Source organism: Natator depressus, chromosome 3 (genome assembly GCF_965152275.1).
Source record: "Natator depressus isolate rNatDep1 chromosome 3, rNatDep2.hap1, whole genome shotgun sequence".
Classification (NCBI taxonomy): domain Eukaryota; kingdom Metazoa; phylum Chordata; order Testudines; family Cheloniidae; genus Natator; species Natator depressus.
The window spans coordinates 127411948-127430320 of NC_134236.1; the positions used below are offsets into that span (position 1 = coordinate 127411948).

Sequence of the window (18373 nt, forward strand, 5' to 3'; positions counted from 1 at the left end):
AGTAGAAAGGTATTTATAGTGACATAAGCCTGGCAATTCAGAGAGTAGGCTGAAACACCTTCTTTAACCTATTCCATTGTGCCTATGGATTTCAGAACAATTGTATGATTTTTAATGTCATCTGCTAATTGATAAACCCTGCAATAATTAGCCCTCTTGTTTGGGATTAGAAAAGGAGCATTACAACCTTCACTCCCATTTTTTAGTTTTAGTTTTATTTGGTTAAGGTCTTTAATATTACATTTTCATAGTTTGAAGGAAAACTATTATAAAATTTGGTGACTTGTATTAACTTTTTTTTTTTTTTACATAAAGCTGATGAAGCATTGTCTTTTTTTTCCATAATGGATAAAAAATAATCTTATTTGGTTATTTTTTAAAATATGGTTTTCAAAGACTGATCTTCTTTCACTACTGCAAATATGGAATATACTGTATTAAGAGATGGCATTTGGGTGCCTGTGTTCTAGTCCCTGGCTGGTGCTAATGTAGAAATCTCCTATGTTAGACCAAAACATACACTTACAGAGTTGTGAATCTTCAAAGTGACATTCTCCATTTGTTTTTTTTAACAGTTTCGAGGGTTGATTGGAAGAGACACTAATGAAGTGGCACAGCTTAACTTTGTTCATGACAAGCAACAGAACTTGTGTAGAAGCACGAGCTCCATTATAATCCAGGTTTATGGAGCAATACAGGTAAAGAACCTTAGTAATAATGCAGAGATACTCAGTGCACCGAAGCAGTCATAAAATATGTTAAAAAAGAAACAGTCTGTTCTAAGTCTAAGACAGTATGCTAATAATTTCTGAAAGCCTGATCCTAAAAACCTCTGCATGTGACACTCCCATCAACTTCATCAGCAGTTCCCCACATGACAGGCTTGTGGGAACGGACCCATGAGCAGTCTATTTATATTTTATTGGTTAGTGTATGTTTGTTTTACAGTACCTAAAACATTTTCAAGGCAATGAAAACACTAGAGCTGTCCATCCAATTGTATTAAAATGTGTTATACCTCTGTTAAAAGGTACTGACTGCAAACAGGCTGTAAAGCTGTGGGTTTCTCTCAAGGACACTTGCAGATGTCAGCTTTTTTAGAGGAACATGAGTCTCTGAGTTGATGCCTAAAAGCTTGTATAAAAAGAGTGCATCTGAACTGTCTTTGAAAGAGAAATAACAGAAAAGAGGACTGTGGTGTTTTATAAATGAAGTGTGCTAATCTCATTAGAATGACGCTTCATAGAAAATCTTGTAATACTATTTTAAATTTTAGGTTAGATAGAATGGCAGAGCTGATTGGGATGCAACACATTTGGACTGTGATGGCTTTCTATCAACAAGGAGATAAATACGTTACAAGAGGCAAAAGCTCTCCAGATACAATTCTAAATTACCTGTATTCCTAGAATTGTCACTGAAACACACTGGTTTTCTTACCCTGTTGTGTTCTGTAGCTTTTCGGAGGTAAAGCTGCAGTAGATTTTATTTTTTTTAACCTTCAGTACAAAGTCTTACCATTAAAAATTAGTCAAGTAATTAATTCACAGTGAAAGGCTGACTATGTAGTACTAGTAATATCAAAGCGCCACAGAGTAATACTCAGCACTTTCTCATCTTCAAAGGGCCTTAGAAAGTGTTAACCATCACAACACCTCTGCGAGGTAAATCATTATTAATCCCATTTTACAGATTGGCTAAGTGCCTTGTTGAAGAGCCTAGAAGGAGATTTCCTGACTCCTAGGTCTTACAGTCAGACCACACTTCTCTCTTGCATTTAATTTATTTTTACTTATTTCAATTTTTGACTCTCAGTCTAAGATGCTCTGGGTGTTAATGTATTTTAATAATAAAAAACATTATATCCCACACTATAAAGGAATCTGACTTTTGTAAAATGCATCTTCTTTCATAGCAGAAGAAGTGGCAAATTCTAGAAAAATTTGAGGATGAGCTAGGTATGTAGCTACTGAACAAAGTATGTAAAATGTGCAAAGTAAGAATATAGTAATAACTAATTATTTATTTTTAAGTATGTGTATTTAAAATTACTTGTATATGTGATTCATAAGCATGTACATTACGCACTGTTAAAGTGTCTTGGTTTTAGTTAACAAAATTAAAAAAGATACTTTCTTCCACATTTAGGGCCTGATGCAGTGATGGTCTGAGCACTTGCTATGAAATTTCCTGCGGAAGTCAGTTGGAAATGAGATGACTTAGCATCTTGCAAAATCAGTCCTTAAATTAAACCCATTCATTATGTGAAATATAAACGTTCTTCTTGGTTGTGATATCTGACAATAGTTATTTGCATTATGGATATTTTACCATCCAACTGCTATTTTTACATCTTTTTTAAGATGATGTTTTCTGCTTATTGCATAGAGACTTAAGCGAGACCTGAAGAACCTCCATGCATTTGCTCTTGAGCTTTCAAGAGACTTTCAACATCAGTACAAGAATTCTCTTTACCAAGTTTTGACTGCTGTCCAAAAGATCCAGCTGCAGAATGAAGCTCTGCAAAGTAAGACTCACCGCATTTATGTTTCAGACGTGTAACATTAACATTACATTTCTTTCATGTGTTTTGTTTGGTTTTGACACGGGTGTCACTTAAATTTTGGGGTCGTTTTTTGGTTGGTTTTTTTTTCATTTAGGCTTCTAGATCGTGGGCCTTCCTTAAACAGGTACTACCAAAAATATGTGTGTAATCAAATATTTTCACAAGGCAGCATGCCTTACAATAGTTTGGATCGATTTTTTTGGTGCTGATTGCAGCTTCTACTGGAGTGCCAAGTTGGCCCCGTTCTAACATTTTAATGTGAAATTTTCAGGCTTTTTATCTTGATTGTTATGGAATAGTAAAATAAAAAATGTGTTTCCTGAGCTGGAACTTTGTACTTTTGACTGTACCAGGGAAAATCTCAGGAGAGTTCAGCCTTCTCAGAATAATGTCAGAAAATAGGGCAAACTGGATTTTTAAATTTTTCCTATGTTTTAGGGAGAAAATATACTTCTTAATTAAAAAACAGACACACACAAGGTACTGTGTAAAATGACACTATAAAGACTACGTTTTCAAAACTCAGTGCCTATGTTTGACTTGCAAAACATGTATAAATGCAAAGCATGTACTTGTCTGCACAAACACTCTGTGTATGTGTAACTCAGGCACTAAGGCTTTGATTCTGCAATTGGAGCCTCCAGTCTGGACTCCTGCACATGTTCAGAACTCATTGACTTCAGGACCCCACACAGGCATAAGGGTCTTTGCTAGCGGATCTGATAGCAGGCTTGGGGACCAGAGTTTTGAAAATGTAACCATCAACATCTGATTTAATTTATCCAAAATGCAGGAATAAAAAGTAAAAACCAAAATTTGTGGGCCACTCAGCAACTCGCAATGCTATCCCCAGGTATTGCAACACATGAGAAACAATTGTCCATTTTTATACTGCAAAAATCAGTTAGGTCTGGGTCTTATTTGTCTCAAGGGGGGATTATTTACGTAATGGAATCAAGCAGAATGCACTGTGGCAAGTGTGTGCCAGATTAGTCCCAATGAACTTTTGCCTATTAGTCAGACAGATGGATTAAACAAAGATTATGTACTCTGCATGGGTTTAGAATGCTCCACTGCCAAGATGAAGAAAACAATTAAACAGACCACCTTTGATACGGTAGCAGAGAACAAAGTAAAAAAGAACCAGGATTTTAAGTTGAATGCTCCAATTTATCGGGCTGTGGGGGGGGGCAGTTATCCCATAAACAAATACAGTGTTGTAAGCTAGTTTTTAAAATATTCTTTATAGGTCCCACAGAATCCTCTGCTCTGTTCTAGTCGTGCTGTTGAAATCCCTTAATGCATCAGTCTGTGATGTCACAGCTGAGGAATAGCATATTGGTGCTTGGGTGAATTCTATGTGTTCTTAACCTATATTTTTCAGTTCATTATAGTAATTTATTAATTATAATATCATGTACCTGGAAATATAAAATATTAATGTTCTGAATTAGGCCACAGTCTTGCATTGTAATCTGTGTGGGCGCAGCCACTGATTTCAGTGGAGCTGTGTGTGAGTGTAGCAGTTCCACCCATGTGGATCAAAATGCAGGACTTGGACCTTATGTAACAGTGACATTTACAAGGATGTCAAGAGGTGGTGAGCTATTAACTCATGGGAAATGTTTTCAAGTGTAACACTTACATAAATGTTAATAATGGTAAATAGTAAAGATATACGGCGAGGCCCAGCATTAGCACAGAAAATATTCTCGTAGGATAAATTTGGGTTTGAAGGACTCAAAATGACTGACCAAATGCACACAAATTCTAAAGTATTTTTTAAAATAAATGCAAATGGAAAAGGTAGGAGGAACTTTCCTGCTGTAAATTTGTTTGACCCAAACAAAATGGAACTTAGCATGATACAAAAGGTATGTGGTCGGATACCCTTATCCCTCTTAAGTAAATGAGGTAGGGGTGGGAAAGAGTATGAACGAAATAGCAAACTACATTGTCAGTATCATAAACTTAAACAACCAGGCCAGGTTCACAGATCATCATGGAAGGGATTCTACCTGGAGATTTGTCCATCTGGTAAAACAAAATAAAATTGGTGGACCAGTTACACAATATCATAGAGAAATATTCAGAATTACTGTCATGAGATTTATTAGAGCATAAGCTTTCGTGAGCTACAGCTCACTTCATCGGATGCATACAGTGGAAAATATAGTGGGGAGATTTTATATACACAGAGAACATGAAACAACGGGTGTTAACATACAGACTGTAACAAGAGTGATCAGGAAAGGTGAGCTATCACCAGCAGGAGAGCGGGGGTTGGGGGGGGACCTTTTGTGGTGATAATCAAGGTGGGCCATTTCCAGCACTTTACAAGAACAGTAGGAGGGGAAATAAACAAGGGAAATAGTTTTACTTTGTGTAATGAGAAAAGGAGGACTTGTGGCACCTTAGAGACTAACAAATTTATTTGAGCATAAGCTTTCATGAGCTACAGCTCACTTCATCGCATGCACATCCACTCCCAGTCTTTATTCAAGCCTAAGTTAATTGTATCCAGTTTGCAAATTAATTCCAATTCAGCAGTCTCTCGTTGGAGTCTGTTTTTGAAGTTTTTTTGTTGAAGAATTGCCACTTTTAGGTCTGTAATCGAGTGACCAAAGAGATTGAAGTGTTCTCCGACTCGTTTTTGAATGTTATAATTCTTGACATCTGATTTCTGTCCGTTTATTCTTTTACATAGAGACTGTCCATTTTGGCCAAGGTACATGGCAGAGGGACATTGCTGGCACATGATGGCATATATCACATTGGTAGATGCGCAGGTGAACGAGCCTCTGATAGGGTGGCTGATGTGATTAGGCCCTATGATGGTGTCCCCTGAATAGATATGTGGACACAGTTGGCAGCGGGCTTGATTATCACTACAAAAGGTCGTCCCGTCCCGTCCCCCTCATCCCCCCGCTCTCCTGCTGGTAATAGCTCACCTTTCCTGATCGCTCTTGTTACAGTCTGTATGGTAACACCCATTGTTTCATGTTCTCTGTGTATATAAAATCTCCCCACTATATTTTCCACTGTATGCATCCGATGAAGTGAGCTGTAGCTCATGAAAGCTTATGCTCTAATAAATTTGTTAGTCTCTAAGGTGCCACAAGTCCTCCTTTTCTTTTTGCAAATACAGACTAACACGGCTGCTACTCTGAAACCTGTCATGAGATGTACACTTCATCCCTTACTACGAATAATCCCAAATATATATATATACAGTACCACGGAAATCATATGTTACCTGTTTAACTTCATAAAATAGAGGCTCAAGCTGAAATGCTTGATAGGTAGATACCCATAGAAGAAATGTTAAAAAGCATTCCAAGTATGTCAATTGCCAGAGTCTGGTGGCTATAGAGTGAACTCAGACAGTTGTAAAATAACTGAGTAGCCCCTTATTAGATTTATTTAATCTCAGTCTGAAAACTAGACACTGCCATCTTTGCTGTGTGAAGTGTGAATAATAGTAATTCCCAAACCAGGAACAGACCCATTATTCTGTCCTTATTACCATAGTTCCCCGGTTAACATAGATGTTATCATTTTAGCAAAAAATATTGGCAGACTGACTGACAGGGGTCCTCCTGAGACTCATATATCAATCAAGCCGTTTTTGAGATGGGTGGCAAGTTTCTGAAAATTTAAGAAGACTCTTTTAACTTAATCCATCATATAGATACTGTCTGAAAAAGGCCATATCAGTGTCTGTGGACCCTGAATAGTCTTCAAAAGATGGAAGAACTAGTATTGTCAGTGCTTAGCAAGTTAGCAGTTATTAGGGTTGCCAAGTGTCCGGTTTTTGACCGGAACGCCCCGTCAAAAAGGAATCCTGGCGGCTCCAGTCAGCACTAAGGCAGGCTAGTACCTACCTATCCTGGCACTGCGCTGTGCCCCAGAAGCGGGCAGCAGGTCTGGCTCCTAGACGGGGGGGGCCACGGGGCTCCGCACGCTGTCCCCGCCCCGACCACTGGCTCTGCGGTCTCATTGGCCGGGAACTGCAGCCAATGGGAGCTGGGGGGGTGGTGCCTGTGGCCGAGAGCAGCGCACAGAGCCTCCTGGCCCCTCCCACCCCGCCGCCTAGGAGCTGGACCTCCTGGCCGCTTCCAGGGCGCAGTGCCAGGACAGGTAGGGACTAGCTTGCCTTAGACCCGCAGCATCCCTGACCTGGAGCCACCCGAGGTAAGCCCACGCCCCTACCCCATCCCTGAGCCCCCCCCCCCAAAACCCAGAGCCCCCTCCTGTACCCCAACCCCTCAGCCCCACCCCAGAGCCGGCACCCCTCGCACCCTGCCCCAGACCAGAGCCCCGTCTCACACCCTGAACCCCTCATCCTGCACCCCCTCCTGCACCCCAATCCCCTGCCTCAACCCGCAGCCCCATCTCGCACTCTGAATTCTGCAGCCCCACCCCCCAGCCAGGAGCCCCCTCCTGCACCCAAAACCCTTAATCTCCAGAGCCTATATCCCCTCCCACACCCCAACCCCCTGCATCAATCCGCAGCCCCCTCCCACATTCCCGATCCCTCAGCCCCACCCTGGAGCCCCCTCCTGCACCCAAAACCCTTCACCCCAGTCCAGAGCCCACACCAGCCAGAGCCCGAGCCCCCTCCCGCACTCTGAACCCCTCATTTCTGGCCCCACCTTGGAGTCTGCACCCCCAGTTAGAGTCCTCATCCCATGCCGCACCCCAACCCCCTCCCCCAGCCCAGTGAAAGTGAGTGAGGGTGGGGGAGAGCGAGCCACTGAGGGAGGGGGAATGTAGTGAGCGGGGGATGGGGCCTCAGGGAATGGGGCGGGGCTTCAGGGAAGGGGCAGGGCTAGGGTGTTCAGTTTTGTGTGATTAGAAAGTTAGCACCCCTAGCAGTTATGAAGGAGCAAATCTAAAGCCTGTACCTGATCAAATGAATAACTGGGGGAAGAATTATTCCACCACCCCTAATAAACTATAGATAGGTTTTATGGAAGCCACAGTGCCCCAGTCTATGAATTAGCCTCCATGTCTCCTTACACAGGCTCCTCCTTCCTGTGGTGGGGAAGATGGAAGGCTATGTAGAGCAGCTCATCCCCTAGCCCGCCCAAGTCCTGCCTCCTTCCCCGGGAGCTGAGCTCTGCACCATGCAGGAGATGTGCATTCTCTGCATGGTCCCCGGAATCCTGCATTTGCCCACTTTTGCATAGCCCAGCCTCACCGGCTCTGCTGCCTGGGATGTCCCCTGCACCTGGGGGGAAGGGAAGGGGCTGGATTTGGGCCCAAATGAATGTTCTTCCCTGACTTTTCTGTGCCTTCAAAATGTTCCTTCTGAAATGAAGAACAAAACAAAAAACCTGCTACTTTAAAAGTTTGTATCAAATCACCCTCAATTTTTGTGGGGAGATTAAAAACCAAGCCAAAACTCTGCATAGTATAAAAATGCACTATCCTAAAGAGCAGTATTACAGACAGACAGAGCATCTGACAACTTATAGATAGCATCTGGTTAAGACTAAAACACTGTGCAACAAAACCAGTTACTCAGGCTGGTGCTAATCATTTAGAAAAGATAACTAATGTTTGTCCTCTTATGCAACCTTTCTTGCAAGATAACTGGAACAACATTGAAAGGACTAGTGATGTGAAGCATATTGTATCATGGCTCTCTAACCTACAAGGTAGGGGAACCATTTCCGTTGGGTTTGATTGGCCTCATTTTTAAAATTTGGACCCAGTATGGGAAGAGAAGATGAAAAATTATGACATTAACATGATGTTTGCAAGCCATCACTTGTGTTCATTCTGCTTGTACAGTATACCCTTTTCCCCACCCTGTGTCTGTCTTGTCTGCTTAGATAGTAACGTTCCGGGGCAGTCTCTTACTCTGTATTTGTACAGTGCCTAGCACAGTGGAGTCCTGATGTCAGTATGAGTTCCTAGGCACTACCATAATATGAATAATAAATAATAATAAGTAACTTCTAGAGTGGCTCACTGGGGAAACAAGCAGGAATCCCAGGAGAACACAAATAATAATGGTAACAAATGGCTAGGTACATAAACAAATAGTTCCACACAAGAAAGGTTTAATTGCCTGTTAGAAAATGGGCTTTGTGGTGCTTACATTAAAAGGGTCCATCTTTGGTGCATATAAAGCCTCACAAAACATGAGCGGCATAATGGTTTATTCTTTTTATGGGAGTGAGCGTTGGGAAAGCATGTATGAAAATACAGCTGTCAGGTGCAAGAACTTGAGGTGGGGGGTTGTGCAGTGCTTGGATAAACATAGCTTGTTGTCGACCTTTATTTGTTTTCTACAGATCCCAAGGAATCATCTGTCTTTTCGAAAAACCATTGTGACAAACCAGTGACCATTGTGACAAGCTAACGATTGATTTCTGTTTTCACAATTACTTTCACAACAAAAAGGGCTAGAATTTTTTTTTTTTAAACTAAAGCACAGATTAAGTGGAGCAGAGCTTGTAATATTCACCAGGCCTCTCGCAGAAGCTCACCGCACAAAGATCACCTCCAATAACTAAAACCATTTGCTCTTCAGCTTGCTAAAAAAATAGTCCTAAATGCTAGTTCTTCAAGAGAGTTAGTGTATAAAACAATCAAGAGATTTTTACATCATGCTTTAGCTATGAGGGACTTCACTTCGAAAATCTTACATGAGGGAGCTGTGCCAAGTGGTCAAGTTCAGGTCTGTAATGGAAAATGTCTTGCAGCCTAGCAGGGGTCACTGTTACAATTCCATAATACAATTCCTCCTCTGTTGGTTCTCCAAGAAAATTCAAGAATTGAGTGTTGCTGTATATATTTTAAAAATATATATATTACTGTCTTATGTGGCCAAAGAGAGAAGTTTCTGTTTAGGCTTCCAGGGTAACACTGAACATTTTAACCCCCCTATCATTTAGGTTTAACCCAACATTAACCCACAAATGATTGCTCAGACTAAGCCATTGTTACTAGATTTATTGAATGCAAGAAAGGGACCATTCTCCATATAGCTGTTGGGTCTTGCCTTGCCCCTCCAGCTGACAGTTTCATGTATCCCTGGTAATTTGCACACTGGAGAGTACCTCAAGGCTGATGGGTGAGGCTTACAGATTAGGAATGGCAAAAATAATATCTGGGGAAACTCCAGTATAAGACAAATGTTGTTTAAAGTTTTCAGATTTTTAGCTTCTAGCCGGGAGTGTAAGTCACATGCTTGCCATGTTGAGATCTTAAAATTCAATATTAACTTCTTCATAAAAAGGTGAATACTGCCTGGTGGCCTTATTGCTAGTCCAACTCTACAGCCACATTCGAGGGATACTGTACTTCTACGTCACTGAACACCTCGCTAATGTTGTGGACTTCGATTTCTTGCTGGGGTTCCTGGGAGGTTGCTTTCTCTGACAGTTTACAGGTTTTTCTCATCTGCCACATGGACCTTTCAGTGTGAATGTAATTAGGTGGAAACAAAATCATCTGTGAGGTTGGAGAGCTTTTACTCTGCTCTATACGTCCCTCTTCAGTTTGTGTGAGGAGGACTTTCATGGGATTTCAAAAGATTAAGCTTTCTATGAAATCTTAGAAATGAAGTGTACTCTGGCATTTTATGGGGAACATTTTCAGCTCTGTTTACAAGGGTTTTAGCAGCACACTAAATGAGTTGCATGTCTAACTCTCTGCTTACTGTATTGAAAATTTATGCTCAACTGAAAAAGCAGAGACATGAAGTAATGACTCTTCTGCCTTCATTATATGTATAAACTCCATTTTCCAGGACAGTCGGACTCCTGTTCCATCACATGTGAAGTATTTTCTCAAAATACTTCATATAATTAAAACTTGCATAAGATTTGTACTCTCCTATCTATTCGCCACTCCATGGGTATCCAAGAGCAAGTTAAAGCCTGTCTGTTCGTGCTAGAGCACTCCCCCATTTCCACCTTAACTCCTTAATAAACCACCCACGGTTGGAGCTGCCTCAGCACTTTTCCTCTGCATAGGAGGGGAGTACATGCCACTATTGATGCCTAATGAATCTGCAGTAGAGGTGATTAGAATGGTATAGATCACCACCCATTTGCTCAGTGGAAGAAAAAGCCTGTCATCACTGCAGCGTGTCTGATGTCTACCAGCTTAAACAGCTGGAGTCCCAAAATGGCCTCTGTACATTGATCTCTCACGTAGTGACAAATAGCACTGGCCTAACTGGACTGGCAGATCTGAATGATCTTTGAATGAACATTTTCAAGGTTATGTATTTGTGCCCATAGTAACTGTGCTCCTATTTCACTTAGGTGCTATTGAAAATCCTATTTGTATATCCCAAGAGTTTACGTTTTTAAAATGGCTTTCTTCTTCCAGCATTCCAGACAAAAGCATTTGATCTCAAGCAGTCTTTACAGGAAGTTAACGAGCGATACCAGCAAGAAAAACAAAAGAGAAAAATACTTCACAACAGTTTAATTGTGAGTATCTATAATGAGAGAACCATTGAGACCTCCTGCAATTATATGCCTAACTTCCCAGACTTCATAGCTAATGAATATGCTTCTACTTGATGTATCTGACCCTTTGTCGATGTACCATATACTTCTTTACAGAGGCACATCTGCTTTTTGCAGCAAGTCATACCATATTGTTCCTAATCAGAAATGTCTTTTAAATACAGTACTTGTGCCCTTTGCTCTAAAAAGGAGAATCCTCGCAGCATAACTTAATCTCCCAGTTCTCCTCCCTTGCAAACTCTTATGCATGTTCTTAAAAAGTTAAACATGTGAGTATTTGCAGGACCAGGGCCTACATGCATGTCCTCTTGTAATGGTTTGTACTAATTACATTTTTGTATTATAATCCCAGGAACTGAGGGGAAATATCAGAGTGCACTGCAGGATCCGTCCCTTATTGCCTTTTGATACTGCTTTTGGACATTCAGTCTCACAAGATTGGTAACTTACTTTTGAAATATTATTCTTTTAGTTGAGGCATAAAACAATGTACAGAGAGAACAGTGCTGGGGGTGTGTGCGGGGATGTGTGTGAAAATAAATATTTTCTCGGTTTCTTGGGAGGACTGCAATCTTACTATAAAATATATATTGTAAAGGTATTGTCAATATCGGCCTCCTTCTCCTATCAAATTAATAATGTGACATTAGAGAAGGAAATCTCACACTTTTCTGTTGCTCAATAAAATATCCATGTGTTGTTTTGTGATACTGTGGGCCAGACTCACACCTATTTATGTCGGCAGTAATTCCATTTACTTCCCTGGAGTAGAGTCATCATCTTACACTACTGGGGAATTTGGTCCTATAACTCCAGCTCATTATGCAATCACTTGTAATTGCCAATGTATTTTGGGATGGAAGAGGAAAGGCAGGATTAGGTTTGAGTAAGTAAGAAGCAGGAAATTGCTTAGATGGCTAAAGGAAAAGAAGGGAGGAATTAAAATAGCAAGCGAGACATAGAAAAAAGAGCTATGTGTGTGGCTAAACACCAACCACACTATGATCTTCCGAGATCAAGAAATGACTGTCCTTAGAAACCACAATTTAAAACCTTTAATTTGGGAGGAAGGGTGAGAGAGAGAATGAGCCCTAAGGTATAACGGTGATCCCGAAGGCCCAGCATGTAAGAGGTCACAGAAAGAACCTGGGTCCACTGCCTATTTCATGGCTGATCTGCAATAGGGGCTATAAAAGCACAGGGGAAGCAGCCAGGATGGTTGCTCAGATGAGTTTGTGTCCTCTCCACCTCCCCTTATTGAAAGCTGCAAAGACCTCTGTTGTTTGTTAGTAGGTGCAAAGTTGCTTGTTTTGAATTTTCTTGTTAATAAAACTAGTCATTTGGAAAGGGCCTTGGGTTTACCGGTAGTTTGGAGCTTTATTTTACCTTCCCTGCTTATTGTATCTGCCTGTTAGCTTAGAATATATTTGAAAAGCCTATTTATTTTTGCCAACTCTGTTCAAAATATAGTCATTTTAAGTATTAAAAAAAAAACTTATTCAGGAAATTTCCAGGAGCCTGATGAGGAAATTTTGTATAATGTATGCTTTTTGTACCTGTAAGGGACCTGATCACTGTTTGTGTACCCTCTGAAATATTAATACATTTAGCTGCAGAATTACACTGCAGAACGAAATAGATAATGCCACACAAATGATCACTAAGCCTAACTTGTCTTAATGTGCTGGAACAGTGTTCAAACAATGTATGAAAACTAAGGGTCCAATCCTGCAAACACTTACAAGCATGAGTAAATTTACACACATCAGTAGTCCCAGTCAGTTTTGGACTAGCAATATATGTAAAATCATTTGTCAACAAGTGTTTGGAGGATCAGATCAAATACTTTAAAAGAAAGTGTTTAGTTGAATTTACTAATGTCGAATCTGCTAAGCAAACTCTTACCAAACAGCCCTTGTTTTTATATTGCCATTAGAGTTTGTGCATCATTCAAATGGTTTGCATATAGTTTTATTCTTAATTTGTTTATTGTAAATTTGCTTGTTTAAATAAACTCATTTACTGTGATTAATTGCAATTTAATACTATATTTGTTAATAAAAAAGTATGTAGTTACTTTATGGTTATGATATTTCTACAAAAGTAGTGAAAATTCCAAGAGATTCCTTTTCCAGATTTCATTCTTGACATTGTTTAGATAGTTACATAGTTCACAGACATTCTGAGAGTTCACATTTTTCTGAGATGAATGAACAAATGATTTTGTTTCTCTCTCCCCCAACCCCAATAGGCACAGAAAGCTTTCAGAAAAAGTGGCACATGCTACTGATGATGTGAGTATATTTAATAATGAAAGTATATTCAGAATCAGGAACAAATTAAATGATAATAGAAAAGAGACAAAAGAAGTGGAAATGTCTAACGCACTTCTGAATGAGAAGGGGGCAGTCCATTGTTTTTCTACCTGCTGTTTCTTCACATGCAAAATAATTTGGTTTGAGTAATGAGCAGTGAAAACAAAATGTAAATTGTTGTAGTATTCCATTTCTAGTGACTAGTTCTGTGTCCTGCTAGCCAGGAGACCCATGTTGAGGAACAATTTCAAAGTTATATATAGATTCCATACAGTCTACCAATCTAACAAATAACTATTTCACTACTGATCAATATGGATCATCCATCAGGAAGCATCCCACTCCTGTGGCTTTGTGGGTAGAGCCTGAATAGAGTTTCACCACTTTTTCCCCTCCAATTTGATCGGTGAGCATTTTTTATCCCAAAGCATTTTAGCCCAACATGATTTATCAGCACAGCACAAAACAGTGAGCTTTATTCTGCTCTCAGTTACACTAATGTACAGCTGGAACTCCATTGCAACTAATTCTTCTCTCATTTATCCTGATCGCATGCCAGTGTAACTCCATTGACTTTGTTGAATTACGTTTGACTTACGGTGGTGTAAGTGAAATCAGAAAAAGGGTCAGTGGTGTTATTCCCGCTTTACACGGGTGTAGCTGAGAGTAGAGTATGGTCCATTGTTTTTGTTTGGGTCCCAAATAAACAGAAGATCCTGATCATTGTTAAGACATCGGCAGATGAATTATGGACATATTTAAATAGCTGTTTAGGGTCCCAGAAGACACTTCCTTCCAGTTAAGACCCATGTTAACGTATCCTGGAACTGACATTGTCCCTTTAATAGCGTATTCATATGCTGGTTTCTTTAGTGTAAAAGTAAAAGTGATCTAGGCAGATATTTATGGAACAGTGGAACAGACAGAGTGAGCAGCAGAACTCCACAGCTCCTCTAGAGAAACTAGGATGTGTGCTCGATTGTGCAGTATGTTCTCAGACATGTTGTTAAGAATACGACAGGTGTCACACTGCTACATATAACATTCGTTAACCAAAGGTCAGTCATGTCCTCTACCAGCAGTGCACTCCCATAACAGGCTGGAAGCGTTTACCTGAAACAACCCATACTGCTAACAGATGTTGATCCTTCTGGGAAAAGCATCATCATAGGTTTTCTGAATCAGTGACTAGCTCATTAGCAGGAGATCTCATCGAATCATAGAAGATTAGGGTTGGAAGAGACCTCAGGCAATCATCTAGTCCAACCCCCTGCGCAAAGCAGGATCAACCCCAACTAAATCATTCCAGCCAGGGCTTTGTCAAGCCGGGCCTTAAAAACCTCTAAGGATGGAGATTCCATCGCCTCCCTAGGTAACCCATTCCAGTGCTTCACCACCCTCCTAGTGAAATAGTTTTTCCTAATATCCAACTTAGACCTCCCCCACTGCAACTTGAGACCATTGCTCCTTGTTCTGTCATCTGCTGCTCCATCCTGGCTTTTGATGAACTTTATGATGCTGATGGTCTGAGGCCTGGGTTCATCTGGTGCAGCCATGGAGGGGATCAGGCCTTGTCTATGTTTGTAATATTCAGACTGCTCCAGACTTCCTGCTGTCCTGTCGAGCTGCTTGTGCTCATTGTAACTATTTTTTAAAATGTCAGACCCTTTTCATTTTTATTATTACAACATAGCTTGTGGATCAGGATGGAAATATGATATCCAAAGAGTTAGCACAATCACCTACAAAATATTATATTCAAGCATGTTAAAGGGGCCTGTCTTAAATCCATGAGAGTAAGGAGAATGGGTATCGATGACATTCCAGTATTAATTGATGCCCTTACCAAGAAATAAAATTTAAAAGTTGTGAGCTGAGGATGGAGTGTTAATTCAAGTTTTAGCCTTAATTTTCTAAGCTGCTATAGTTTTCAATCAGATGCTCTGTGTTATGTATATGGTATGTAAGTGTGGAGCCAAATTTCCTTTTGTTAGGGTAGTGCTTAGAATGCAACTGAAAAGTTTCCAAAGTATCACATGCATTTAAATCTTCCTAATTATAGCTGTACTAGATGGTCCCCAGTGGCCTAGAATGGACTCTTAGATTAACACAATTAGGAAGCTAATGATATATATGAAGAATTGGCTAGAAAGAATAAATGTTAGGAAATAAATAGTTCCAAGAACATAATTGTGTAGATAGTACTGTTGCTGCCATGACTTTCAGATTGTACTGTAGAATGCAATGCCCATTTATGAGCTATCAGGTTTTAATGTGTCAAGAAAACCTATGTAGATAATTGGTGGATTATATAACAGGCTAATTTATAACCATTTACTTATATCAAGGCCTAGGTTTTAGTTCATATAGTGGATCACTGACTTTCTAAACTCCAATGGGCCAAACTGTTCTTATACTTAAAAATCCTTATGAAAGATCACAGGAACAGGGTTATATGCAAGGGCCCAGTTTTAAAATGAAATTTCTGAGAAGCTGTGCTTTGTCTTCCTAAAGGACTTTGTCATCTTGATTTTTTTTTTATTTTAAAATTTACTCATTTTAAACACTCCAGTTCTGATCACACATCCTTAAGATACCATCTCCTGACATTTATATATATATATATATATATTTTTTTTAAAGAAAATTTGGGTTTTCTGCTTCCTTGTTGATGTTGATAGGGGACTTTTCAGCTAAAGAGACAGTGAATATAAGGGGGGAAATATAATTGACTATACACAATTAATTGTCAACTGCACAAAGTAAACAAACTTGAGAAAAAAAAATTTCATCAACTTCTTTCAATTCTAGTAATCTAGGCGTTATGTGTAACTAGAGTAGATATGCAGTTTTTCAGACAAAAACATGATTTTTTTTTGAGTTGATGGTGCCTCTTTAATTGCAGCCCGAATACCTTTGTTTTTGGAAGTGATTTAGCCATTCCCATGACAGATATTTGTAACTTAAATGAGTTTGGGCAAGACAAGGGAGACACTCCTTGCTCCTGATATAGGTACTGAGTTGAATAGTTCTCTTTTTTAAATTGATAGGCTGTAATTATGACTGCCTTTCAGGACTTTTTGCTCATCTCTGACGATCCTGAAGGTACAGGTTACAGGTAAGGACAAAAGTCCTAGCTAGACTTCAAACTCAGTTGTTCTGAGGATACTCAGGTGATTAGAGCATCATATTGAATGTTAATACTCCTGGGCTCTATTCTCTGCTCTGTTATTGATGCCTAAGTTTCCCCATCTGCTAAAGGGATATCTATCACACAAGGATGTTATAATGCTATTGTGTGTACCATAAACTTATTGTAGATACAATGATGAGGTACTCTAATAGTGCAAAATATGATTATTTATTGCATATCCCTCCTCCCTCTCTGCAAGGCCCTGTCAAACTGGCACTAGAAGCACATTAGCCAGAACCATATTGAATCATGGATCTTACTAGCAAGAGGCTAGCAGTGTTTCCTAGACCATTGTAGGTAGGGCCTAATCATGTTATAAAATATTTCACAAAATTGTGCTTATAGCATGGTTAGGCACTTGTCTATGCTCTTCTCATTAGAGCCCATCTGCAGTACAAATACAGGTGTGTTGGGGGACCAAGTCACAAGACAGTTCTCCTATATAGTAAAATATAATTTGGTCTTACAGATGGGCTCTAACTATGTTTTGACCATGTCCCTGAACTGTGCTAGAACTTTAGATATGTCGTGATTCTGTCCTGTCTGTGCTGCAAGACTGAGCTGTGTTTTAACCATGACAAAGGGGGACAGTTCCATTGCAACCCTGTCCCAACACAGATATATCTATAGTGGTAGGTGGACTCTTTCTACCTACCTATCAAGAACTGTGTTGAATAAGGTTTTGCGTAATGCAGATTAAACTGTAGTATAGGCAGCGCTGAAACCTGGCCAAAATGACCTTGGATTTGGGAAGGAGGTAAGGGGGATTGAGTCTGTTCAGAGAAGAGTAAAATTCAAGTAACTTCCTCCTGTTTATTTAGGGATTCTTATAATTAAATCTGGAAAAGAGGCAAGTGATCTTTTTTACAGTCTTGTATGTCTTGTCTTCAGAGTCATTATTTCAAACCCAAAATCTAAAAAGGGTTTAGGTTTTTATTGGCTGTACAGCACAGTATTTATTTTCAATTTCTGAGCTGATTCTAGATTTTAAAGCCTTAGATTACATCTATAAACAAAATCATTTTCATATGGAGAATCCGGCTATTGCATCAGGGCTCCAGGGTGACTGTCTCTAAAGTATTTTCTTGTTTAATTTCTTATTTAATTCAAATATGTTGGCTTGTGAGATTTGAAAGAGCATATGTCTGGGTTTTCAGATTTTCTCATTCAACATTTGGTTGGCAAGGCTGCTTCTGTGTTTTCATGTGGTAAGCCTAACTGTTCAATTGAACAGTAACAACGACTTATCTTGAAGCTGGCGGTGTGGGGATGGCAGTTGCTTATTGTGGACTCTCTTTAGTAGAGGTTATCCATCTTTTTGAGCTTTGGAAGGATGTAGGTATTGGCTGTGCACCAGGTTGACCTAACTGTGGGACAGATCAACACCAATGAGCATCCCCAAAGTTGTACAGCAGCTTGGGTGAAGGGGAGTTTCTATAAATGAGGCCATTACTTTATGCACTCTGCAACTTCTTATCCTCTACTTGTCCCTGTCTCTCACTGAGAATATTCTGCCTGTGGGAGTGACTAGTGCATTGGGTCTGCAGAGAGGAGAGAGCAACTAGTACTCCTGGGGGATTACTGCGCAAACGCAGAATTAATGTCCCCCACAGATTTTTTCCCCTACAGAATAATTGATTCTGATGGGGCGGTGAAGGGAAACTGCATTTACACGTTTCGGCCACCAGTGGCTGATGTGGCCCCAGAAGAGAAGGCAGCTGGCTCACGGGCTGGAGCAGCTAGCTGCAGAGAGGGAGGGGGCAGAGGCTACCTTCCTCACAGTGCCCTCTGTGCAGGGCCAGGT

The 18373-nt window shown here is 40.2% G+C and overlaps 1 protein-coding gene across 1 annotated transcript in view; it reads left to right on the forward strand.

Moving 5' to 3' along the window:
• Positions 1–18373, forward strand: part of KIF25 (kinesin family member 25) — a 71490-nt gene that overhangs the window by 13880 nt on the left and 39237 nt on the right. The window contains exons 3-7 of the mRNA XM_074947016.1: positions 576–698; positions 2389–2527; positions 10919–11022; positions 11414–11502; positions 13313–13355. Of these exons, the coding sequence (XP_074803117.1) occupies positions 576–698; positions 2389–2527; positions 10919–11022; positions 11414–11502; positions 13313–13355 (498 nt within the window). The remainder of the gene's footprint in view (positions 1–575; positions 699–2388; positions 2528–10918; positions 11023–11413; positions 11503–13312; positions 13356–18373) is intronic.